Source organism: Nyctereutes procyonoides, unplaced genomic scaffold (genome assembly GCF_905146905.1).
Source record: "Nyctereutes procyonoides isolate TBG_1078 unplaced genomic scaffold, NYPRO_anot_genome, whole genome shotgun sequence".
NCBI lineage: Eukaryota > Metazoa > Chordata > Mammalia > Carnivora > Canidae > Nyctereutes > Nyctereutes procyonoides.
In genome coordinates this window covers 55,531,217-55,558,747 of record NW_026575052.1, presented here as the reverse complement: position 1 = coordinate 55,558,747, position 27,531 = coordinate 55,531,217, and the positions used below count along the sequence as shown (strand labels likewise).

The 27,531-nt window shown below is 38.1% G+C and overlaps 1 protein-coding gene across 7 annotated transcripts in view; it reads right to left on the bottom strand.

Annotated features, from left to right (window-relative positions):
* The window catches only part of TASOR2 (transcription activation suppressor family member 2), a 75,541-nt gene that overhangs the window by 27,582 nt on the left and 20,428 nt on the right, over positions 1-27,531 (bottom strand). For 2 of the 7 annotated variants that reach the window (XM_055331136.1, XM_055331139.1), the window contains exons 2-14: positions 19,777-19,922; positions 19,398-19,493; positions 18,047-18,119; positions 14,518-14,609; positions 12,243-12,380; positions 11,972-12,096; positions 11,873-11,892; positions 11,685-11,781; positions 9,770-9,870; positions 8,984-9,087; positions 5,605-5,677; positions 5,453-5,515; positions 1,607-2,323 (exon numbers count right to left, since the gene is read on the bottom strand). In XM_055331136.1, the coding sequence (XP_055187111.1) occupies positions 1,607-2,323; positions 5,453-5,515; positions 5,605-5,677; positions 8,984-9,087; positions 9,770-9,870; positions 11,685-11,781; positions 11,873-11,892; positions 11,972-12,096; positions 12,243-12,380; positions 14,518-14,609; positions 18,047-18,119; positions 19,398-19,493; positions 19,777-19,922 (1,845 nt within the window). Of the gene's footprint in view, positions 1-1,606; positions 2,324-5,452; positions 5,516-5,604; positions 5,678-8,983; positions 9,088-9,769; positions 9,871-11,684; positions 11,782-11,872; positions 11,893-11,971; positions 12,097-12,242; positions 12,381-14,517; positions 14,610-18,046; positions 18,120-19,397; positions 19,494-19,776; positions 20,372-27,531 lie in introns of those variants that run through there. The other 5 variants (XM_055331135.1, XM_055331138.1, XM_055331140.1 and 2 more) reach the window with 4 other exon arrangements.

Genomic DNA, 27,531 nt, shown 5'->3' with positions numbered 1-27,531 from the left:
GCAGGGAAACAGCTGACTAAATTGAGAAGAGAAAGAACCTAAGATGAGAGGACCAAGACCTAGGTGAAGCTCCTGGCAGCAGCACAGGGAGGCAGGAAGGCTGCATACAACCCAGGTCTTCGTAGGGTAATGGAAACACGGAACAAGAATCCCCCAGGGACCGTCTGCAGCACTCCATGCCAGGTTTTTCAAGTTCGTAGGCACAATCCACTAGTGGACTGTAAAATAAGTTTAATAGGTTGCAACCAAAATCCTTTCTTAAGTGAAACAGGATAGAAAATACCAGATTATAGTATGCACAGTTAGGATAAATATTTTTTGAAATTTTTGTTTCAGTCACATGAATTTGCATGCAGTGGACTATACAACATGAAACAATTCTTATAGTGGATGACATTAAAAACATTTGAGAAACAGTGATAACATATATGTTGAATTATAGATCATTTATTTTATACCTTATAGTAAACTGGTTTATATATAGCAGAAACTCAACATGGTTGGCCTGGAACATATCTGTAAGTACTTGTATGGTCTGATTCACTGCTGTCTACTGCCATACTTCGCATCGTCCTCACATACACTCCATTTCTCAAACATAAGCCAGAAATAACTATCTGCTAAGTCACAAGGTAAAGCCTTAATTATCTAGAATCCTGAAGACCTGCATATCCCTTATGTTTTCCTCTTTAAGCACCAACATTAGGGTTAGCACACGTCTTCTGTGAAGGGCTGCTGGTCCATATGGTCTCAGTCACAGCTGCTCACCTATGACAGCAAAGTGTGGAGTAGCCAGAGACAACAGGTAAATGCTTGAGGAGGCCTCTGGCCACAGTTCACTAACCCCTTCTCTAAGGTGTCACGGAGCACATGGTTCCCCACTTTAAAGCAAAGCACACTGTACATAGGTAAGATGACTCTAAGCCAAAATTGTTCTACTATGCTGTATTCACCACAGTGCATCTGACTATATACTGAACAGCTCCAGAGTCTGATTCTCATTAAATTTTCAGGGGGCAACAGAGCCATTTGTGAAGCTGTTTCAATATATAGGTCTCTAGGCCACTGGTCACTGTCTCAATAGGTCTATGGTGGGATCTAGATGACTATTTTTAAAACTGATACACGCGACAGATGGGAAATTTTGCCCCAGACTGCTTTAGGTTTGGGGAGTCCAGGCATTTAAGTCCCTCTTCATACATGTTCAGACTATTTATCACTTCCTGCTGCCATTGGTGAGCCTGGTTTTAGAAGACCCTCTTCTTCCACCCTTACTCGTCCAAGGAAACTGAATCCCCAATGCTTAGAATGGAGTGTAAACAAGTGAGTGATGGTTGGAGCCACTTTATAGATGAAATATGAGCGCCCTTGATGAGGGCTTTGGAGGTATCTTACAGTTTTCCCTATTTCTGGATTTTCATCTGTCCTCTAGATTGGTGCTTTTCAAACTTTAGCATGCAGATAAATTACCTGGAGAGAAATGTTGGTGTTTCTAGCAACTACCGGAGACTGCCCAGCTTGGGGTACAACAATCAAACAGGAACCGTGTCAGAAACCACAGCTACTTCTAACTGCTCATTTAATAATCCACAGAAATTCTACTTACCTCTTTTTCTTTTCTGAGGGAATGGTCCTTTAACTAATTTGGGAGTTGTTGGAAAGTCTGAACCCTTGCTTGCTCCGCCAGGAGTTCTTTTGGGGAAGAGGCAGCATAAGTTCACCCTTTTACTCTGCACACCAGGTGGCACACTCGACTTTCTCTTGGGCTGAACTCTCAAATTTGATGCCAGGCTTAATGGAACCACTGCTCCTTGCCTTACTTTAACCATTTCTTCAGGATTCTTTTTGGTTTCAGTTTCCTTTCTTACTTCTACCTCAGAGTCAAGAAATTCAGGATCTGGAGTCATAACTAAGGAAAATCCTGCATCACAGATTCCATCTGAGACACAAGGAGACTGAGGACACTCTGCCAAGAAATCTAACGCAGCAGACACTTCCAAAACGTACCCACTAGGATCTGAAAAATAAGACTTCAACTGAGTTAAAGACTGTGAAGGGTACTTTTCCGCTGGAGGAACCAAGTCAAAGCCATTGGATAGTTGGCCCAAGAAGGCAGTCTCCTGAATTCCATTTTGGGAAGCAGCAGTCAACGAAGGGCCTTTGTCCACCTTGAACAGTTCCTGCAAATTGTGCTTGACTAACATGTTTGGACAGACTCCTTCCTCAGTAAATGACTTCTTTGCTTCTAGTAGGGCACAATTAAGGGCAGGTAAAATAGGTGTCACCTTCGATGAGATGTTGTCAACTTTCGATTCTTTCAGCCCTAAAACATATATACATACATTCAAACCTCATGTTTTGTCTCTTTTTTTTTTTTTTTTAATTTTACAAAAACATTCAGGAAGAAAATGTTTCAGATTACAAAGTTATGGGATGGTTAAATATGGTAGTGTTTCGAATCGGAATCTAAATAGTCATTAATAGAAGACCTGTGGGTACATATAATGAATATATGTATCTCTCTGTATTCACATAACATTCCCCCCCCCCAGCCCCTACCACCCTCCCCCCCAAAAAAGGGTAATTCAAATGCAATCACTAGGTTAGAAGGAGGAAGGCAGACCTGCCTCCAGCTCCACCTCATCTGACCAGGAGCCTAGCATGAGCTCAGGTATCATTGCAGATTTGCTTTCAAGCATACTTTTCAAAGCTCATTTCCTGCTTTAGAAATAGGTCTTATTTAACTTCAAATTCTTTTAAAGAAGTTACAACGCAAACTAGATGACCTGCAGAAAGTAGAACCTTTAAGTAACCTCCAAATCTCATTGTAACTAACTATTGGTATTAAAAGGAAATAAACATTTTTTAAAAGTAACTAAACCGACTAGTCTTGTGTTCCGCTCTCTCTCCTGGGCTCTCTCTTTGACTGAAATGCAAATTTTTCAGCAAAACAATAATCTAAAGGAAAATAGTAAGAGGGAAAAAAAGAGAAAAGGTCAGGTTACTGAGAAGTGGGTAATAAAGTTCTAGAAAATATAAGACATCAGTAACTCTTAGAGGAAAAAAACCCACGAATGACAAACGCCTCTGGTCTCTACTGAACTGAACTGAGTCACAGCACTTTTTAAAGAAAAAGTAACTGCAAAATTAAGAAACGCCAAGTCAGGGATGCCTGGGTGGCCCAGCAGTTGAGCATCTGCCTTTGGCCCAGGGCGTGATCCTGGATCCTGGAGTCCGGGAGTGGGCTCCCCGCAGGGAGCCTGCTTCTCTCTCTGCCTGTGTCTCTGCCTCTCTCTGTCTCTCATGAATAAATAAATGAAATCTAAAAGAACGACAACAAAAAAACAAAAAACAAAAAACGCCAAGTCAGTCCTAGCTGAATATTCTTGCCCTTGAGCAGGTATCAGGAAAAGGAAAGGAACAGCAAATATGGATAAACAGAAAAATGTGGCTAGACATTAAAATAAAAATTCCCTTTGAGCAGTTCATCATTTAAAAAGTAACAAGTGAAGGAAAAATATTAAAAAGTTCTTATATAGCACCAACAGTTCACAATCAAGAAGTATTTTTCTAGACAACTTCATAATTTCAAGAATGTGGAAAGGTGGAAACAGAATGATTTGTAATAAACTGTTATATAATCTATGAAAAGGAACTTTCAAAGTCTGCTTAAGCAAAGCGTGCATTTAAGGTACCCATAGTTCTGAGCCTCTGATTGTGCCCAAGTAGACAATGTCTCAAGGCCCCAGAGAAGGATGTGAACACAGTAGTGTAACGCTGCACTACTAGCCCTGCGCTGTGCCATGGTGTGTGGTGTGGGCACCGGTGTTGCTCAGCTGGCTGGAAGTACATTTAAAAATAAGGATGTAGTCCAAGGTCTCACAGATGAGGAGAGGCGGTATGGGATCAGGGCTGGAAGGCAGCTAAGGAGTCAGCTTAACTGACGGTGGACAAATTCAGGTTTCAGCCCATCACCTCTGAGGTGGTCCTTACATGCAGACCTGCCTTGGGGGCCGCTAAACTGACCACACATGGCTTGAGAAGTACAACAAATGCTTGAGAAGTACACATAGCTACTGCCATCATGTTCTTATAACTTCAAATGTCTTGCTTCATTCAAAGTGATGCCCAAGACAGCACAGTTCTCTGCTTTGAGTAACTGAATACAATGTTTAAAAATCAACTTTAAAAACATTTTTGTATTGGTTGTAGCTTAATAAATGCTATATGCCATTTTATGGGGTTTAATTTTTATTTTTTAAAGATTTTTAATTTAATTTATTTATTTATTTATTTGAGAGAGAGAGAGAGAGAGAGAGAGAGAGAGAGAGAGAGAGAGCGAGCGAGCATGTGAGGGGGTGGGGAGATGCAGACTCCCCGATAAGCAGGGAGCCCGATATGGAACTTGATCCCAGGACACTAGGATCATGACCTGAGCTGAAGGCAGATGCTTCACCGACTGAGCCATCCAGCTGTCCTACAATTTTAAGTTTAAAGACAGTGTGATTATAAAATATGAGGAAAACATCCTCATAGGACAAAAAATAGTGACTCCTATACTTTCATTTATTTGTTCCACAAACATGTTCTTCTTCTTCTTCTTTTATTTCCCCAGTACTTTCTACTAAACCCAACACAGGGCTTGAACTCACGACCCTGAGATCAAGAGTTGCATGGTCCTCTGACTGAATCAGCCGGCCTTCGACATTTGTTATTACTCAGTTGTCTGGTACCAGTAGGGGATAGGAATACAATAGGATACAAGAAAGGCGGGTATTAAATAATTATACAAAGAAATACTGAAATGATACTGCTGATAAGCCTGGAGGTCCCACCGAGAGAAGAGTGGAGGCAGCAACAGCTGATATTAAGCTGACACTGGATGGACAGGAATAACAGGCTCAAGGGATGCTTCCCTGATTTTAATTCTTATCTTCCCCCCACCTCAGAGCCTTTTCAGACTCTGTCTCCTGATCTCCCTCTGAAATTTTAATACCGCAGATACACTGTGTATCTATTTATATCCTGTAAGAGTAATATCTTTTTTGCCCCCATAAGCCAATCACTGGTCTCACAGGGGTCAACTTTAGCTGACGAAGGGGAAGGAGATGAGCTGTTGAGACAGAGCGAGCCGAGTCTGGGAAGGCCCCAAGTCCTGACTGCCGGGCACATGGAGATGACCATGTCCCAGCCACTGCTGTTCCCTAGCACAGGATTTCTGTTTGGGGTGTGAATTTGAGGAACACCTCAGATATCTAAGGGAAAATGTCAAAATTATCTGAATAGCTGTATGTGAAGCTCAGAGAAAAGGCTAGGCCTGCAAAAGAGATAAAGGGATCACCCAGGGAGGCTAAAGGAAGAGTGATTTCAGAGCAGAAAATGTTACCAGCGCCAAGATGAAGGCTGAAAAACATCCCCAGACTCCATGAACCAGCCATCACTGTGTCCTTACCTGCTAGAAGGGACGGATGGAATAAATGTAACCCATGTAGACCTGTCTGCTCAGCTTCAAAATCTACACAGAATAAAAATTGTAAGAAAAGTGATCATATAAAACAAAAGTGAACATACTTAAAAATGGTTTTTCAAAAAAGTTCTCCTTACTTGTTTCTGATATTAGGGCTGATGATGTAAATAAGATGAAAACCCCCCGATCTTCTAAGCATTTGATGATTGCCTTAAACATTAAAAAGAAAAAAAAAAAGTGAATGAAAGATCCAGTCCCTCTCTCCTCCCTCTACCACACTCTGCAGTGGACTGTGAGCTCATGAAAAGTATAAACATAAAACAATTCTTGAAATGTTTGTGAGAATCAGGAGAATTTTGTTCCCAGTACCAGAAACTGCAAATTCCTTGTGTTCAAATCATCTTGGCCCCATGTGGCCCACATATAAGAACCAGAACATCAAGATTAGTTTCAGGATAGTGTTCAACTATATAACAAATCAGTTACAAAAGACATTTTTAGTTTTTCACTGAGATGCTGGACAATTCATACTGCTGCCTATGCAGCCAATCTGTCACCATTCAGCCACTACAAATTCAAGGTGACTTAGACCTGGGATTAGCATCATGAGCTAATGTTTATACAAAAAATGTAAGATGCCATCCAATAAAATAATCCTTCAGCAACCTAAGAGAAGAAACGAATAGAAAATAACATAATTAGGTCCAGTGGCAGCACAAGATACAAACGAAAATAAATTCTTCCTCTCATTTCTCTCTACCATAGGCTTCAGTAGAATCTTGAGCACAAGGAAAAAAAAATCCTGAAATTTTCATCTTTCCAGTAATTCTGGGAATTTTTCTCCAGATATCTGGAGACGTTCTCTAAAAGCTGTTACTGTAAATCATAAAGATAACAGCTTTTCCACTGGTCACCATTTCAAAAGCTTATGAATTCATTACAGAAAATATCCAATGTTCAGACAGTAATTTTTCAGTTAAAATAGAAACCTAAACAAAATACGCCATTTTATAAAGCGAGAAAACATTCTATTTCAGAGATTGATAGGTCATAAGCCTACAAATATAGAGAATCAATAAATTATTCAGTAACAATTCAAGTATAAAGAAAAGACTTTGGATGATTACACCCCCAGGATCCATCACTCTACACTGCTCTGACAGCCCTTGGGCACCTGACAGTTTCTGCTTTTGTTTCGTCCAATCTTACAACAGTCTTTTTTTTTTCCTTACAACAGTCTTATCTGTGCTCTGGCACACAGTAAGGACTGAAGAATTACTGAATAAACATACCAGTAGTTAAATATACCCATAGCTTTGGTATCTAGTTAGCTGCATGTATAGTTCTGGCTTAATTTTTTACTGCTGTAAAAAGCTTAAGTGACAACAATTAGCCTCCATATTGTTCTGTGTTTTCGTTTTGTAATATAGATGAAAAGTAAAACCTGTCTACCTACTGAAAACCAAACATTTTGATCTTATAAGAAACATGCAAATAAAACAAATATGTATCTTATTGGTCTCTCAGATTATGAAATGAAAGGGCTGAAGTTCCTATTTTAACCTTTGTGGGGAGAAATCTTACAATCCTTTACATATCTACTAGACTCTTCGATTTACACACAAAAAATACAGCCATCTATGTCCTTAACAACCTGTTAAAAAAGAGAACTGTACTGTTCTCGAACGTCAGTGTTGTAGGTACAAGTCCACATACACTTTATTCAAGGGACATTTCCTCTGTACATCAGATGCTTAAGATACAGTAACTGCCCTCAAGGAATTGAATGTCTCAGTGGGGAGATGTCTATGTAAAAGTACTGTGACAAGGCAAGAAAAAAAAGCTTGGGAACTAGAGAGTATTATGCTAAGTGAAGTCAGAGAACAACAAATACCTATGATTTCACTCACATGTGGAATTTAAAAAACAAAACACACAAAGGGGAAAAAGAGAGACAAAATGAAAAACAGATTCTTCACTCTAGAGAATGCACTGCTGGTCACGCGGAAGAGGGGTGAGAAACAGGTGATGGGGATGAAGGGAAGCACTTGCTGTAAGGACCCTCGCGGGGGGTGGGGTTGGGGGGTGTATATGGAAATGCCGACTCACTGTATCGTACACCTGAGACTAATATTATACTGTCTGTTAACCAACTTAAATTAACATAAAAACTTCAAAATAAAAGAAGAAAAAACACGAACATGAAGGAGGAAGGACCTGACATAATCTGTGATCTGTGCACCAGGTCTCTGCTACTTTTGAGATCATTTGCACTTACAGTCACTTCACAAATGTATTTTCTGAAAACACCTTTGGATTCTCTTCCTTTTAATTTCCAAATATAAAATGGACTATGTTACGCAAAACGACACGGCCCACACCCCCTAGCAGATACTCAATGGACATTCGCTCAGCATCCACTGCAGCCCTGCCACCTCCCTCCGTGCTGTTGAGCACTACCATGGACTCAGCAGGACAGACCCTGCACCCAGTATGGGAAGGTGGGCTTGGGGTGGCCTGTGCGGATCAGAGCACCTCATTCCCTGTCAGTTACTAGATGAGAGACATGCAGATGACATACACTGGTCTAATGAGAGTGAAGTAAAGGTGAGGAGGGGCTCTCTCTCTGGACGCACACAGGACAAAACTAGTGTATGAGGGAGGGCAAGGTGAAACACAGTCCTAAGCAGACAGTACCTGAACTGGCTTTATCATCTAGAACTGAAATGTAAGCCTGTTCAATCCTTTTATTGTTTAAGCCAGTTTGGGTTTCCATCACACGTAACTCCAAGTATCTTAACTGACTGTCCCAAGACCGTCACAGCTTCACCATGCCCTATTTTCCTTTCCTGATTTCTTGCTATCTACTATGGGGACAGTGCAGCATGCCACCAATGGGCTCACAGGTGTTAGATTGCCATCCTACACTCAAAACATCTCCTTCAGGATGTTTAGGACTCACTCACAGAAAGTCAACATCTACTGCACAGTGAGTTAACAAAATGGTTAACAAAATGTACAGAAGTCTCTGGATTGTTACACGTCTCATCAGTGTCTACCTTTCTACAATACTGAAACAGTGGGAGTGCCAGCATTTGGTTTTTCCCTCATGTGTCCACGGATCAATAAAGGTCTTATTTATTTATTTATTTATTAATTATTTCCAAAGGTGACTTTTAAAGAAATATCTCACAAGTGGTCCTTGGATTAATATAGAAACACTAGGAATCTAACTCAATTCTTCAGTCATAAAACAACAACAAAGGATTTGGGAAAAATTGTCTTCTTATTCTTTAAATCAGGAGTATCAACTGACCAGCAACATGAAAGTAAACTGAGACACAAAGGGGGATGAAAATATTAGACAATAAACATTAAGTCAAGAATATGTCAATAAACACTGTTATGAAAATCGTTTCAGCAAACTAAAATAATTCACTCTAGATACAGCCAACTAATAATCAGATCTCAATTTAATTCAAGGAAAAAATAATATTTTAAATGGATGATTCTTACCAATTGCTCATTTTTAATGTATTCTGTTAGTTTATTTATTTTTTCCCCTTGTTTGTTTGATAGTTCCGCCTCATACAACCTGAAGCACATATCTTGGCAACAGACTGTGAAGAAAAATCAGAAAAACAGAACCTTTTTTATTTTAAAATGCGGTAACACTTTTTTTATAACTAAATTATTCATTTTATATGTTAAAAAGATGAAAGAAGAACTAGAAATACTCTTAAACATTTAACATTCAATGGTCTTTGTTATAAAACTCAATAAGAAGTTACTGTGTCCAGTATTTGAAAACAATGCTTTCATAAATATGGACTCTACTGCAGAATTTATCAAGATAAATACATACTATATAAATAATATAAACATCAGTGTTCCATGAATTAATCTAAATCACCAGGAAATTTCCTTCTCGTGTTTTCTGCTGCTTTTCTTCAACTAGAAGTACATAAGTAAATAAAAACTACCACCACAAAACCTCTGTTCTCCTTGAAAGGTACAGGTATGAGTTGCCAACTCTTTGTAAGCATCTCTCTGCTTGACTCCCTCAGCGTCCTATAGTAAAGCTGGTCTCTGCCACCTTAGATGAAACCACTTTTCAGTTTCTAGTTAGCCTCCAAGGAACTACATCACACAGCAACCCTACAACTTTTACCAAAGGCCATTCTGCGAATCACTTAGGACAAAACCACAATGGAGTGTGTACGTGTGTGCGCGTGACAGAAATAAATGGGAAATAACTGGAAGAACCCAGGGTGTGCAGTGTATCATTACATCTAAACAGACCTTTTTGCTCCAGGTAATTCTGTTTTCTAAACGCAGCTTCTGGTAGTCTTTTTTTCAAAGATGACACTTTCATTACATACTTAAAATCTAGTTCATGTGGTCTAAAAGACAAAACACCACCATGCAATTTAAGAAACATGTAAACTACAACTTCATAATTTCCTAATGTAAATGCAAACAAAAATACCATAACAAAAAGCCCTTAAATTGACAGAATCCAAATCAAATAATGTGTCTATTCAGAAATACAGATTTTCAAATATATGACCCACAGACCACGGTCTACAAATACCTCCACATTTTCTGAATGCACATGTATTTTTGAGATAAGCAAAATATACATAGGTGAAAGAACTATGCATATTGGAATGAGAATTTTCTAAAAATTATGCTAAGAGTTGACAACTTTTGACAATACTGGATTGCTTACCATGCCATCCTTATGCAACCACAGAACAATTAACAAAATCAAGAAAACAATAATGATATAATACCATTATTTAATCTACAGACCTTATTCAAATTTAAACTGTCTCACTAAGGGGCTTTATAACAAAAGAAAACAAATTTTGTTCTATTTTAGCATCCAGTCCAGGATGACACACTGCATTTAGTTCATGTCTTTTTAGTCACCTTCAATCTGGACAGTCCTCTGGTCTTTATCTTGAATGACCTTGGTATTTTTGAAGACTACAGACCATGTATTTTGCAGAATGCCCCTCAATCTGGGTATGTATAATGTTTCCTGCTGATTAGATTGGCAGGAATAGCACACGAGTGCCACTGTGTCGTTCTCCATGCATGCTTTCAGGAAGTACATGATATTTATCCCACCGCTGGTGATGCTAACCAACTTAACCATTTAATGGATCTAACCACTTCTCTCAATGCTCATTAGTTAAACTCCACAGTGACAATGAACTTTCCCGTCTCTCCCATTCATTTATAGAATTCTTTTTCTGAGAGAGAGAGAGAGAGAGAGAGAGAGAGAGAGAGAGAGAAAGAGAGAGAGAGAGAGAGAGAGAGAGAGAGAGAGAGAGAGAGAGAAAACGCCCTCACACACGCATTTACAGGGAGTAGGGAGTGGGGGGAGGGGCAAAGAGGGAGGGAGAGAATCTTAAGCAGGCTCCATGCCCAGTGCAGAGCCTGATGCAGGGATTGATTTCACCACCCTGAGATCATGACCTGAGCCAAAACCAAGAGTCGGATGCTTAACAGACTGAGCTACCCAGGTGCCTCTACTTACAGAATTCTTACTTTATTCTCTGGGTTCCAATACCACTCACTCCTCCCTCTTAAAACAGGTCAGTCAATAGAAAATGAATTCTAATAGCACACCTGTTTTCAGCTTATATTTCAATAAAATAGGTCTATCTTTGAACAGTTTAGGGTGCAAACTAAGAATAGACCAAATAAAAGATTTCATAAGATGCCCCAAAAGCAAATAATTCTTTGTAATGCAAATATATGTAAAAGCTACTCTAGTTAATAGTGGTCTAGGAAAATCATGAGAAAATTACAAGATCAGCTCCTTCAACTCTATTTAATAAAGACTCAATAACAGTACTAAGTGTCTAGGATCTGCTACATCTGCCATCTAGGTAAATCCAATTTGTTTCTTGGGGGGAGTCAAACATCTAGTATCAATTCAGTCTGCAAGGTCAGATTCTCATGAATGGATTAAGACACTAAAATTTCAAAAGTGACTTGTCAAAGATTATAAAACTATTTCAAAGCCAAGTTCAGAATTAGACCTGAATTTAAGTTTCCTGTGCTCTATACATCTGCCCCAAAGTACTATAATCAAAAACCAAGTCCAACTGCTTTGCTTCACACCAGAACCAACAAACAAGACCTCAAATGACAGGGGAAAAAAGCCTAGACTAATAGTAAAGGACACAAACTCAATACTTACAGTTGTGTTGGAACAGTACCATGAGAGGACCACAGAGTTATATCACACAGCAGACAGCCTTGAATAATTAATTTGCCTTGCCACAAAGAGGTGATAGCTTTAAGAAATGATTAAGAAAAAAACTAATTACTTATGAGCCAAACATTTATTTAAAAAAACATAAGAGAACTAATTAAATAATTTCTTACCATTTTCACGGAGTTCAAATCTAGGGAAAAAGAAAAGGCATATTTATAAAAGCAAACAAAACAGATCCAGTAAAATAAAGCAAGTGTGTAATTACTTACACGCTTCTAGGAGCAGATGCTGCCATCCTTTTCGGTTCCCTGTACTGAAAAGCTACAATAACATAAGGACAGATCTGCCTGGGCCGCTCAGTAACAGTGCCGCCTGAAAGTTCATAGAGGTAATACTGAAAGAAGAGAAATGAAGATTATCAGGGTAGCACTACAGAATTCCATCAGCACCAAGTTTCTCTCAACTCCACCCAGTCCTGACATTTAACACATTAGATTCAGAAATGTATCTTTGGAATGATTTATTACCAGGTGACTATACCTGACTCAGTTCAAATGCACGAAAATGACTCGTCTTGTGAGAAACCTTGTTAGTATTTGCAGCCACGTGGCAATCATAGCCAGAAGATGGGCTAGTATAGTTAGTGGTATAATTCTCAGACACAAACTTGACTCTTCCCTAGAATGAAAATATTAAGACTAATCAGAGGTCTTCAAATGGCAATAATTCTACTCTAGGATTCATTTATTTTTTTTTATTTTTTTTTATTTTTTTTTATTTTTTTTTTTCTAGGATTCATTTAAAAGTAGCCTAATAAGTAAGGATGTGGATGTGTTACAAACAAATTGTGTTAACAACTATGGTTCTTTGAGAATTACCTTAAGGGCAACAATAGTTTTAATTATTCAAGAGACTCGGGATCCCTGGGTGGCGCAGCGGTTTAGCGCCTGCCTTTGGCCCAGGGCGTGATCCTGGAGACCCGGGATCGAATCCCACATCGGGCTCCCGGTGCATGGAGCCTGCTTCTCCCTCTGCCTATGTCTGCCTCTCTCTCTCTCTCTCTCTCTCTCTTTCTCTCTCTCTCTCTCTGGACTATCATAAATAAATAAAAAAATTAAAAAAAAACCCATGGGGTGAATTTAAAAAAAAAATTATTCATGAGACTCTTAACGTTGTATTTAAAAATCTGGTACATCTGGGCATCTTTCTGGGGTAGATGATCACAGCTTTTATCATAACATAAAAAGAGTACATGAATCACCCCAAATTTAAGAGAACAATTTCTTTAAAAGAAAAACTAACCAATTGAAAAGATTAGCTTAGTCAATGATTGTAACATAAAAGGTGACAAATGAAATTTAAAATTTCACAAGACAAATTTTCAAACTGAAGTAATAATTTACCAATTATAATTTTTAGATCAAGTTACTTTTATTATGGCAGGACCCAGTAAATCAGCAAGGAACAAATACACAGTAAAGCTACACATCCCGATAAGTGGGCCTGATTACTGAACAGGCCACAGTATTCCTGATTATGGTTTTCTCTTCATCATGGATTACAATCAAGGTTACATTCCAATGAAATATCATACTGATTTTAAAAGCTGTTGTGATTAATATAAAGACATATGTGGAAAAATACACAAAATATATACCAAAATGAGGTAAAGTTGTAGGAAACTTTTATTGATAAAAAACTTTGCAGGAAGAATCTAATTTTTTTTATATATATATTAAGGTCCTATCTCTTCATTCATAGCACCACCAGGGACAGTAATAATATGAACAGTGCTTCTGAGTGAGCAATCACAACCTGCATCTTCTCCCTCTCAATACTTTATGTTGTCAGGAATGGCTGGCTTTTGAACAGTAAAGTCAGGAGAACTGACAGCATAGAGGGGAAAACTGAATAGCAATGTTCACCAGACAGGGCGGGTACAGGGCCAAGAACCCCAGGGCCAAACACTGAATGAGGGTTATCTGAGCCGAGACAGTACATCCACGGCAGTAGCTCTCTCGGAGCAGGACAACAGAGGGTGGGCGTGGGCTGCACGCCAGGGTGATGCTATGTTCCCTCCAGGTCTTGGGAGACAAACTTTAGAATGTGAAGAGTTCGTATTCTTAAAAAAACACCTCAGTAGTGTTGGTTCATAATTAGAGAACTCAAGATAGTAAGAAAGCTAAAAGCAAAGCAAAAACAACAAAACAAGAGCACAGAATACGTCCTCACAGAGCCCACCAATCTCCAGAGTCACAGTTTTTCTAGGAACTACCTGAGTAAAAATTCTAATTGTTCAATTCACTTATATTGATCTATTTGAGAGTGCTTAAGCATTTCTGAGATCAGCCTTTACAGATGCCACATAAAGCTGTGAACAGGCCTGGATGTTTAAGGGATTAAGGAATTAAGGCTCTCTTATTTCAATAATTGGAACCAGAAAATGAAACTTGCTTTCTAAATTCCTCTCTTGTGACTGTAATCACATTGTTTTCATAGGCTGCTTCTTGTATTCTGTTAATTAATGTTTAAAAAGTGGCACTGTGGGCCAGGGTGAGAGGAAGACTTTTTACTGATTACCTTAGGTATTATTTTGAGAGCTGTTTTTAAAAAACATATGCATAGATCATGTAACAAATGAACAAAAAAGCTTCGTCTTTAGAGGAAAGCAAGAATAATGCAATTATCTTTTCTGAATTTGGATAGCTGTCTTCGGTGACTATGATGTTTAGCAAATGATCTGCCAAGAACATCACAGCCTAATAACCTCTAGTTTTTAAAAGAAAAATTACACAGAAGCACGTACGGGCTTTACCTTAATTAGGTTAAAAATTACAACATAACCAGACTTCCCGTGATACCATGGTCTTGCATGAAGATAGTCTGAGTACTTGGAAATATACACACCTATAAAAGTGTAAGATACAGATTAATTCACACTATAAAAGGATTGTTTACTCATATGCATGTCACATGTAGGGCTATTCTTAACTGAACAAGACAACACAAAAGACCTAAAAGTCAACATTAAGCTGTTTTGAAACTGCTTATGTTTTTAAAAACTAATTCGAGATATTCTAAAAGTATGGAAACATTAGAGCTAAGACAAGATGTATCTGATGGACAACCAATGTTCTAGTTGGGTACAATAACTACAAAGAGACAAAAGAATCACATTCTTGGTACATTCTAACTTTATTTTTTCCCCAATCATTCCGTGAAAAGGCCTATCTATAGTAATCTGATTCTCAAATTATTTTTTGCAAAAAAAAAAAAAAAATTCAGTCAGTACTCTTATTCAATAAGCGCTAAGGTCTGCTACATGGCAAGTGTGTGCTGGGCAGCAGCCACACCAGAGAAGATAAAAGAAGGTCCTGCCTTGAAGCAGCTTATTTTGCTGGTCTGTCAAATTTCACATTTGATCTCTCACCACTGTAGCCACACTGCAGCCCAGTATGGAGTAGGTACTCACCTATTTGTCAGACATATGTATCTGAAGACACAATGAAATGGAAATAAGCAATTATATTTGCTTAGAAAAGGAGTTCTTTAAACAGAGAGGGGGATGAAATTCTCAGAGAACAAAGTGAACAAAAGTAGAAAGCACAGAAGATTCTAAACTGTGTAGGAGAATGGGCCTCTAAACTGTGGAGAGCAGGGGAGAAAGCATGGGATGCTGAGGCTGAAAGGGAGGCTTGAACTGAGTGCTAAGGATCTTGGTAGGACCTGCTCTTCAGGTGAGACCCACACCCTGCAGCAGAGGTCCACCAAGGGTTTTCAGCAGCAGACTGCCACTTAAGACAGTCTCAAGAGGGGAGAGTCTAGAAGCAAGACCAACCGGAAAGCTACTGTTGGAGCTGAGACAGGAGAGGAGGGTTCCCCAGGTGGCAGCAGGGGAATCCCACAGAGATTCCTGAACTGAGACATCGCTCGAAATACGAGACAACAGTGAAAGCACTGTGATATCCTGGAAAGAACATAAACTCATTCCAGTCAAGTCTTTCACTTCCTACTAATAACCAGGTGACTGAAGAGCAGGTCACTTGAGTGGGGGCAGAGGTGGGTTGGAGGGACTTGGGTCCTAGATATCTAGCTACAGGGTCCTCAGGAAGATTTAAAAAGATCCATAAACTTTTAAAACTCCAAGACACTACATTCATATAAAATATTACTATTACTCACAGAACTATCCATTTCTATTTGAGCCAGAAACTCTAGTACACACACGGCTAGTAGTGCTATTTGATTACCCACCCCTGTGTGTGTTTAAGAACAAAGTGTTATTTGATAGGAATAATACAGTTTCTACTCCAGCACCCTGCTAAAGCCAGCCTCTTAACATTGACCATATAATCAGAGATTAGAGTAATGTAGAATGAGGCTTCATATTCTGGAAATGTAACCTAAAGTATTTAGTTATAATTTCCTTTCAAATTCTTTAACCAAGTGAAGGAAATAATGCAAAACATGATCTGTTAAACCAAGGGGATGGGTACATCATACCATCCTCTCTTCCCATGTTAGCGTGTTTTACAATGAAAAGAAGGGGGTTGAAAAGCAATAAGAAGGAAAAAAAGTTTTATATAAAATGTTACCGGGGTTATGAATTTACTGTCCCTTATGGCCGTTAGAAGAGCGTAAGTTTTAAAGCATTTTGTGTTACACAGAGTGACCACATAACCCAGCAAATCCACCGCTGCGTCTATACCTATGAGAAAGGAAAACACACGTCTACACAAAACCTGTACGTGAACACACACAGAGCAGCATTTCCAATGCAAACAACCAAATGCCCCTCCAGCACTGAACAAATAAAGAACACAGGGTAAAACCATACAATGGGATATTATTCAGCCTAAAGGGTGAGGAAATACTGGCATAAGCTACATCGTGGATGAGCCTTGAAGACACTGAACTGAGAAAAGAACTCACAAAGCATCACATATAGTATTCAATTTATTTGGAATGTCTGGACGAGGTGAACCTGTAGAGGTGGAGAGGAGGTTCATGGCCACCTTGGCCGATGGTGGTGGGGATGGGGCATCACTGCCAACAGGCACAGGACTTCTTTTCAGGGAGATGAAGAAAATAGTCTAGAGTGGACTGTGCTGACAGTAGCACTGCTATGAATACGTTAAAAAATGCTGAACTGCACACTTGAAATGAGTGAATTGCAGGGGATATAAATTTTATCTTGATAGAGCCGTGAAAAAGAAAAGGTCAGCAGGGAGCTGGCTATTCCCAATCTCCACACTGCTAGCACCTGATAGTGCAAAATACCCAAATACATCCCCTAGGTCTTCTGCTCTGTCAAACTCTACTCCCCAGTTCTTCCTCCACTGGGCTGCTCCCTCCTCCCCTCCCCTGCCCTTCCTCCCTCCCTCTACTCCCCTTCTCTCCCACTCCTCCTCCTCCCTCTCCTCTCTCCACCCACTGGTCCCACAGGGACCAGTTCTCTTTTATCTTTTCCTTCAATACTGCCCCACGAAACAGTGAAACAGTATCTTTGGCTTCAACTAACACCAGCCCCGCCACCTTGAGCCTCCATTTCCAGTTCTAAACCCTTTCTCAGCTATTTTTTACCATCAGAAGGGTCTCCTCCAGAAATACCTAGAAAAATCTCACTATTTCTCAAAAAAAAAAAAAAAAAATTTTTTTTTATTTCTCAAATTTAACTCATGAAAGTAGTAGTGTCCATTAACTGAGAGCTTACTAGGTGCTCGCCCCAGGTTAAGCACTTCACATAGCCTCACATTATCCTCACAGTAGATCTACAAGATAGTTTTATTAACTGCTTTCAGATGAGGAAGTTGAAGCTAAAAGAAATTTAGTGCTAATCCACATTATTAACTTTAAGATTACCTTTCTCTTTTAATTCCTCAGCTCCCCTACCAGTCTCCTCTCCTCCTGTGCTTCTCTATTAACAACATCAATGTAGTGTAAACTGACAAGCTTTAATCTGAGTATGTCCTTTCTCTTACTCCTCACATTCCACAGTTGCCAAGTCTGGCCAGTTCCGTCTATTCTCCATTCCCACTGCCATTCTGATAGTTTAGAAGACATCCTCATGAGCCCTGAATGACCACACTAATCTCGGTACTGAAAGCTACCTTCAGCATCTCCTATAGTCCAACCAACCTTTCAGAAAAAGTTCTGATCATGTAACCCATATTGGAAAATCTTAAGTCTTAGATTCAAAGCTCATTTATATGTTTAAAGCTCTGATTCTAAACATTATTACTTATCATTAATAAAACTGGCTTTTAATATAAGTATCTGATGGAATTAACTAAACCTCACTTCATCTTGTAAAAGAAGAGATTCTTTTTTTCTTACAGACTTACCTTTTGCTGGATCACCGAGAGTGGTAATAGCACTGCTGCCCACACAGAGTCCACGCTGACATACTAACTTTGCCTTTAAATAAAAGATAGTACTTTGCTTATCATAACAGTTTTAGGAGAGACAGTGAAATAACACTATATAAGCTTTCAAATAAATACAGAACCTGTATGTGATATATATTTATGGCACAAAGCAAACATATATAAGGCAATTGTGTTTGGTTAATAGTTCACAAAATTTTATCATTTCTGTTAATAAAAATGTCACCAGCAAAACCAAATTAAACAAGCTCACAGATTAAGTCCTCTCTTGAAGACTTCTATTGTAGCTCTGGAATCACTAAATTTGAAAATGTCTTTTCCCTTAATGCTTTTTTTAGCACTAATCTACAGAGTATCTTATTTCTAAGTAGATGATTAAGTAAATGAACTCTTCTCCCATTACTAAATAATCACTGTTATATGCTAATATTAAGTATTCTTTAAGCAAATCTACCCTTGTTCTTTAAAAAAAAAAAATCACAAACCCAATCAAAATATTAAATTATTTTAAGTTGAATTACAAATCTCTGGTATTGTTAAAACTGTATCTAGGAAGTCACATACATCTGTGGGGACATACTCCACACAGTAATTTCCTTCTCCCACAATCTGGGTACAAGCAACAATACAGAAGCTCCATCTTCAAACACACGCATGAAATAATTTCAAGGAACTCGACTGTTAAAAGTGTTCACCTTATTCTCAAAACTAAGTAACTGAAACTTGAAAAACCTCCACAAGAAATAAAGTATCTATGTGAACAATGATCCAGAATGAAGAAATAGCCATTCACTCCATTAAAAGGCATTAGTGATACTTAGGAAGCTGTATTAATCCAAATCTCACCATGACCTGACAAATGTATTTACAAGGAAACTAAAGAGGGCCTGTGAAAAGGTGTAGGAATCCAATCTCTTTCAGGACTAGCTGTCACCATCATTCCCACTACCACTAGACTCAGCAACAAAAAAGCAACAAAGTAATTTTAAAAATTCTAGGGAAGTGAGGGGATCCCTGGGTGGCGCAGCGGTTTAGCGCCTGCCTTTGGCCCAGGGCGCGATCCTGGAGACCCGGGATCAAGTTCCACATCGGGTTCCCGGTGCATGGAGCCTGCTTCTCCCTCTGCCTGTGTCTCTGCCTCTCTCTCTCTCTCTCTCTCTCTCTCTCTCTCTCTCTCTCTCTCATAAATAAATAAATACATTTTAAAAAATTCTAGAGAAGTGAAATACCAATATTTAAGTTAGAATATTAATATCACAAAAAAACATTAATATCACAAAATTAATGCTCTATGACCTAATTCCCTTACCTGATTTTCAGTTTCAAACAGAAGAAACCCGTAAGTCTCTTGAAGTTCTTCCTGAGTGTAATTACTTGCTTTTTTTTCTTGGTAAAAAGTTGTGTACTATATAAAAGAAAGAATAATTGGACGCTATAAGCATATTATTTTGCCTTGCAAATTAATTTTTTAAAATGCATCATCTGAAGTCCTCCTGTTAAAGGACTAATGAAATGTATTATTTTTCTATTCCCTAGAATATATTCTTATTACCTTCCAAGGATTTATCTCATCTGAAAGTCATAGCTGAAAAGAACTAGGTAGGCTTTTATACCAAAAATGATGGGTCTATTTCTTTAAAACTAAAATAAAACTAACACACAGACACAGTGTGTACCAAGCACCTCACCTCATTTAAGAAAATGTCATTTTTCACCAAAGTCACTTGACTGTACTGAAAACCATGCTCAGATGCAGAGTCCAAGTAAGAAGTATGAAGAATTGAAACTGCCCTCTGGAAGAGAGAGTCTGAACTCAAGGACACTGTCTCAAAAACTGTAAAACACAAACAAAAATAATGCAACTGTTTAAGATAACCAAAGGATGGGGTTAAAGGCGGCATACTAAATATCACTGAATATTTCATCTAGTTTCCTCCTGTAAAACTCAGGCACTTACAAAATGTGTTTTGACTGCCATATCTGTAACGATCTTAAAAGAATTCTCATGTGAAGAACATAATCTACACGGAGGGGAGTTATTGTGGGTAAAATACTTTCAACACAAGAGTTGAATAAACCCTGCCAAATCCCTTAGGCCTTCTAGTTTAAAGCTGTGTGTTGCAACCACAGTGGGACGAATAGATCACATGTGGTCATGTCAAGGTGGTGGTCAGTAATCACTTAGACCGATGTTTCTCATTCTGAGGTTTTTTTAGACTTTTGCCACATTTTGATAAACTTACCCTGCCTTTCCTGTCTTCTCATCAAATCTTCCATGTTAGCCGGTTAGGTTCTTTTTTTTTTTTTTTTTTTTTTTTTTTATGATAGTCACAGAGAGAGAGAGAGAGGCAGGGACACAGGCAGAGGGAGAAGCAGGCTCCATGCACCAGGAGCCCGACGTGGGATTCGATCCCGGGTCTCCAGGATCGCGCCCTGGGCCAAAGGCAGGCGCCAAACCGCTGCGCCACCCAGGGATCCCTGTTAGGTTCTTCTAATGATGGGCCTACTATAGCCCACTCAACAAACACAGTAGAAATTGTTGTACCTCTGGGGTTTCCTCATGATCTAGAGACATCTGTGAACTTGACTTTTTATGGATTATATTATGAAATCATTACTTATTTTTGTGGAATGAAAATAAGTAATGATTTCATAACACTTTATTACTTTTAGAAAGTGCTTTTTTCAAACCTTACTCATGTGCTACCCCAGAAATTCTGATATGCTCCTCCCACGAGACATGCTAATCCAGATTTACTGATAACCCAATAATTCTCTTGACTGAGGTTTTTTTGCCTTTTGCATTGCAAATTTTTACTTTACCAAGAATTGAGCCTAATGAATTCTCATAACATTTAATGATTTGATTTGGTTACTCCCTTATATTTGTATCTTCTCTATTTTCTTTAACAAGGTCAAGGCAGGGAGGCAACAGATTATAAATAATAAAGAGAATGGAATAATATACAGAGCACTGGAAGTTTTGGTGATAGAGTATACATAAATACATTAATATGGCTTCCTGCTTTTACCAGAACTCTGTCAATTACAATAAAGTTCAAAAGCTAAAGGAAAGACAAGCATCTTAATTAAAGTGAACTTACGAACAACAGTAAAAAACTAAACTATCATAGAAATAAAAATATTTCAATAAAGTTAATTTTGGACTAAGTTGTTCCTAATACTTTAATTATCCAAGTAACTTAAAAATGCTTTAATAAACAAAACTTCCTACTATCAAAAATCAAAGACTAAAGTATCAAGAAAGAGGATGAAATATTTAAGAATATCCTGAAGTTCATACATCTGATCCATAGCAATTGTTTTACTTTTTCTGTTTTACTTTTTCCTTTAGTATCAGTATATGAATACTTTAAAAATATGGATATTCTAAAGAGTTTCAAATAGCAAAATAACAGGGAAAATAATTTAAATGATGGCTTTCTTTAGTTACGTTACTCAAAACAAACTGGGAAGCCAAAGCAGTTGTGACTCCGTCTTACAAATAAGTTGCACTGCTAGCCCAAATGCAAATCCAGATTCCTCTAAAAATTCTAATTAGGGAAACCTTGTATTTAATATTTGTAAAAAGGCAAAATAATATTTAAAAAATCTAAGTAAACTCTGAGGCTCAATATTTGAGAAACAGGTTGCTCACAATGAAAGAAATAAAAGTTGTCAGAGCTTTGGAAATGAACGTTCTATGATTATCAACTCTTAAATATCACAAGATGTTAAAGTGAAGACACGGGTTTTAACTTTCAGAAGTACCAAATACTACATATATCCACATTTTTGAGAGTCAGCATATACAATAAAAAAACTGTAAAAAAAAAAGTGCAATTTGAAAAGCAAACAAAAACAACCCATCCCACACAGTGTTTCCCAAATTCATGTGGTCAGAGAACACTTTATTAATCAATGGTCTCAGTAATAGGAGGAATATTGGTCTCAGTAAAACTATGACTAGAGATAATCATTTAAAATAAACAGTAGGAAGTGATTTTGTGCTAAGATATTTTTATTCCTAAAACTATATATGGTTAAAAATGCTTCCCCTTTAGGTCAGCATTATCCAAATAGCAATACATTTATGCAAATAATCACTTCAGTTAGCAGAAGGAAAAGCACGTCCAAAACAAAACTGTTAGAAATCCACAGTAAATCTTGAATCTTTCATGATTTCATAAAAAAATGATCTTGGTTATACCCTCAAGAAAGCACAAGTTTCCTGCTCTATAACTAAGGAGATAGAGGAACATTTTATCAAGATATTATTTGACATTATCTCTTCTTACACAATGTACTATCATTAAAGAGCAAACTAGTGTACAAAACAGTACGAGCACTAAATAAATGACTGCGTTTTTGCTGAACAAATGCATGCTTCATTTAAACATTCCAGGTTATCAGAACATTAAGAGAATGAAGAAATGGAATTATTCTACAGAGAAACCCTTAAACAAGCTCAAAAAGTACCTGTCTGTAAAGTGAAAGAATGTTCATAAGGGCTTAAGTGACCAGTAGAGAGCACATGGGAAAATTCAAGTTCAATCACAATGATACTAGAAACGGAGTTCATATTCTTTCCAATAGTACCTCGCTTTGGGAACATTTTTTGTTATTCGTGGATTCAGTCTTTTATTTTATTATATTTTATTTATTTATTCATAGAGACAGAGAGAGGCAGAGACACAGGTAGAGGGAGAAGCAGGTCCCATGCAGGAGCCTGATGTGGGACTCGATCCCTGGTCTCCAGGATCACGCACTGGACTGAAGGTGGCGCTAAACCGCTGAGCCACCTGGGCTGCCCTAGTGGATTCAGTCTTAAAAGTTAAGTAATGCTTGACATAAACTGGATTATGTTCCAAGTACCCTGTGTTAATCTCCTCCTTTCTCAAAATCCATCAGAGATACGGAATGTCTGCTTTGGATACCTGTTTCTCTTTTTAACTTCTAATAAGAGGGATCAGAAAATTATAAACCAATCTCTGATGCTATGACCCATGTATCTGTTTTCCAATTTGTAAGCATCTGGTCTGAAAGCAAATTATGAGATCAACTAATGCCAACAACTTAGGTGTCATAATATTTCTAACAAAAATTAGCCACTTCTACATCTCGCCACAACTTTCATGACCACATCTCCTGTTTGTGCATTATGCAACAGCACTCATCGATGACAGAAACACTCAGAACCCAACAGTATCTGTCACTAAGGGCCATTATTAGTATGTCCTAAAAATGGACTACAACCTACCTCCATTATTGCCATTGATGCCTCCATATTTGATCTAGTCTTAATAGGCATCTGATAGTTGTTGAAGAGCCCATTCCTTAATTATCTAATCCTAAAATGTATGACCTTTATTTTTAAGACCTTAGGGATTGCCAGTTTAAGATAAATACAACTTTTTTTTACAGAACAATTTGGCAGGACCTAATAAAAACTTAAATATGCATACCTAATAACCATTTCTGGGAATCTAGCACGAGAGTACAGGAGATACGCATGCACAAGGCTACCCCATGCACCATCTTTAACAGCAAAATCACTGGGGATAACCTAAACTGCCATCAATAAGGAAACACCTTACAACTACTACATTAAAAAACCAAGTAAATCAAACAAACAAAAAAGTCTGTATATACTGAGATATAAAGATGTCTACTATACTAATGAGTAAATAACAAATAACGTCATTTTGGTTAAAAAAAATAATGTGTTTCAAAGTTTATAGAAAAAGATCTAGAAAAATGGGAAACCAAATTGGTAAGTGTCTAAACCAGTGGTTATTGAAATGGAAGTAGATAAAGGTGAACTTATACTTTTTACCTTATATATATTATTACAAGTTAGGTTTCTCTTACATAAGCATGTACTACTTCTAGTATTTAAAATATCTAAATTCAAAATCAAGTAAAATGAATCATAATTTCAAAGAAATTCAAATAGAGAAATGTGACAATTTCCCTTGAACCTTTTCTGATGCAACTCAAAAATTTAATCACCTATTAATTTTATTTTATTTTTATTTTTTTCACCTATTAATTTTAGATTAATGATTTTTGATTAATAAAATTTGTAATCACTAGAAATTAAAAAATTTTTAAAGAGTCCTTTCATTTTACATGATCTAAATTAGAAATTTTCAAATTGTACTGTTCTATTCTACTTTGGATTCATTAATAATAACTCATAGCATTTGGTTTAATACCCACTCTTTTCTGATATGAACCCTGGCTCGGTCTTCTCTAAGAGACAATGTAGCTGGGAGGGTGGTCTTAATTCATTTTCACCAAGTATACCCCCAGAATTCGTGACATAGTCCTGTTCTCTGTTAATATCATAAATGCTAAAATGAGAAAAGAAAAATTAAATCATAAAGTGAATAGTTCTATTTTCAGCACATCTACCATACAAATGTCTACTGAACATCTAATTTATATTAGGTACAATTCTGTAATGTTTACCTCCTTTGACAAGTCTCCAGGGCTAACGCTAAATTCGTTCTATAAGCAGTAACACACAAAATTAAATGCTTTTCCTTCAAGTTCCAAAGAAAATTTGTTACAGATAAGTTATGCTTATAGGAATCACTTTTGCCTCAAAATAAAAAGTAGAGATTACAGAACCACATCCATGTTCTACTGGTTGAAAATAACAAAATCAAATAGAACACAAAATCCCTCCCCACTTCCAAATTAGTATATGACCCATCCATTTTTTTTAAGATTTATTTATTTTAGAGAAAGAGATGAGGGGGAGGGGCAAAGGGAGAGGAAGTGAATCCTCAGAGACTCCCCACCAACCGAGTACAGAGCCCGACTAGAGACTCAATCCCACAACCCCGAAATCAAGAGTGAGAGGTTCAACTGACTGAGCCAGAGGCACCCTCGACCCAGCCATTCTTTAAACAAAATTATTACACATACAGTAGCATGCTGTACCCTGGATTCATCAAGACAAATGAGAAACCATTGCTACAATGAAAGCTTAGAGTAGAAAAGGAAGACAAACCTACACAGAAACCAGTACTATAATGTGTGGTAGAATCTAGAACACCATGCAGTGGATTCATAATAGGGATTTCATTAAGACGAGGAAATGTCAAGAAGTTTCAGAGGCATGGACACTTGAAATCTCAGTAGGTACTCAAATAAAGGAACCAAAAAAGGGGGCTAGCCTGTATGTTTTCTAGGCACATTAGGAGCAGAGGTAGAAACATTATACATATAATGAACCAGTAGTTTATTTGAAGAATCCAATACAAAAAATTAGCGTGTCTAGTTTTAGAATAGTAAGCCTTTTTTCAAAAAGCATTTGAGGCAGAATGGTGTGGATATATTCAAGATTCTGTAGAAAAAGTAGCAATATTGATGATATTCATTTGTTAAGCAAATAGGTCACTTATGTCAAGAGGGAAAAATTAAATTGGAATCAGAAGACCAGGAGTCTCATAAAGGCCAACCACTAACTTATGAGACATTAGTGTGAGAACACTGTTGACTGCTTTCCCAGCAATCATGCTCCATTTTCTTTCTATCCCCCTAAACCATAATTTTGTTTAGGTACTGGGTGATCCCATGCATCAGGAGAGGCTTGGGAGGTATGCTGTGTGTGTGTGTGTGTGTGTGTGTGTGTGTGTGAGAGAGAGAGAGAGAGAGAGAGAGAGAGAGAGAGAGAGAGAGAGAGACAGAGAGAGACAGAGAGACAGAGAGAGACGGAGAATTTAAGCTCATTGTGGTCTCTGGCCAATGTGATGTAAATGGTCATCAGCAGAGAGAACTCTGGGAAAGCTTTCTTACAAAAAGTACTAGAAGAAAAGATGACTCTCCCTGTCCCCATCTCCTCGTCTTATGGCCTTGTCTTTTTTTTTAATTTAAAGATTTTATTTGAGAAAGAGAGGGCACGTACACCTAAGCAAGGGGAGGGACAGAAGGAGAGGGAGAAGCCGTCTCCCTGCTGAGCAAGGAGCTGGGCCCTGGGGCTCTATCCCAGGACCCTGGGATCATGACCTGAGCTGAAGGCAGACACTTAACTGACTGAGCCACCCAGGGGCCCCTGGCCTTCTCTTAAGATGTGTTTGTTGCCCAGAATTCCTTACAACCAAGATGGGATTGATCAGCCAAAACATGGGGGGTAGAACAAAAGATACAGAATCTCCATCACTGAAAGTCCTTGAACTATTCAACAAATTCACCTGGAGCTGCCCTGCCTGAGTCTTTTGAGATGTGAAATAATAAATGTTCTTTATTATTTAAACCACTTTTGTTGGCAACTGAAAAAACACTATGAACTTTCTAAGGTCTCATTTAGTTGGAATTATCTAAGGCTCCTTTCAGTTATTTTTTTTTTAAGATTTTATTTATTTATTCATGAGAGACAGAGAGAGAAGAGGTAGGCAGAGGGAGAAGCACTCAATACCAGGACCCTGGGATCACACCCTGAGCCAATGGCAGATGCTCAACCAAGTGAGCCACCCAGGTGCCTCCTCCTTTCAGTTCTAACACTGTGACTTTGCAAACTGCCTTCCTCAAGGTCTGTTGTGTATGAGATATTGTGTACTGCGCTAGATAATTTATTGAATTTCTCCTTTATTTGTTACTATGCATAGACATTTATCCTACTAAGTATTTATTAGTAAGAAATCACAAAAGCTAATATAACTTCTGTGAAAACTCGAAACCTAAAATATAAGGATATTTAAAGCCTTTGATTCCCACCTACTGGCTAAGTCTATCTCTCTCCCACACACAAAGGAAAATTGCCCGATGTAGAGCACTCTTGATGTAATTCTCCTCACTAGTGCCAGAGTCTGATATTCACACTCCTCCCCCTTCACGTCTAAGTTGTCCTCATGTTTAAAGCCACCCCCCAAATCTAAGTTCTCTGATGACTTAAGATTTTCCACCCTGCATTAATCATTCTTCACTAGTGACTCACAGATATTTACTGTAGTCCTGGGATATGTATGGTTTTGGGCTGGAGCTATGGAATACAGGGAAAAAACCAGAAGTGTGTGTCCACCTGAAAAGAGTAGTCTTTGACATTTAGGTCATTATTTCAGGATTGTGTTTCGTTCAGGACAAGGTCCTCTTCAGACTCAAGGGAGGGAGAACGAGTGATTATGGGCACAGACTTGGTCATTAGAAGAACTTGGCAAGACAGGAGTTTGAACGGAGGTCTTTCTAGCTTTGTGACTTTGAGAAAGCCACTTAACCTTTCTTCCTCTTATTTTTAAAAATAAATTCCAACAAAGCACATACACTAAATAAAAAGCTACATACCACTAGGCTATCAATCACTGTCCCCACCCTCACAGGGAGCCTCTATTTCCATTCCTCTTGGGCGACCACTATCAACTTTAGGTGTATCTCCTGGTATAACTCCATGTTTCTAAATAAAATACCCATATCAACTCACAGCACTAGTATTGCTT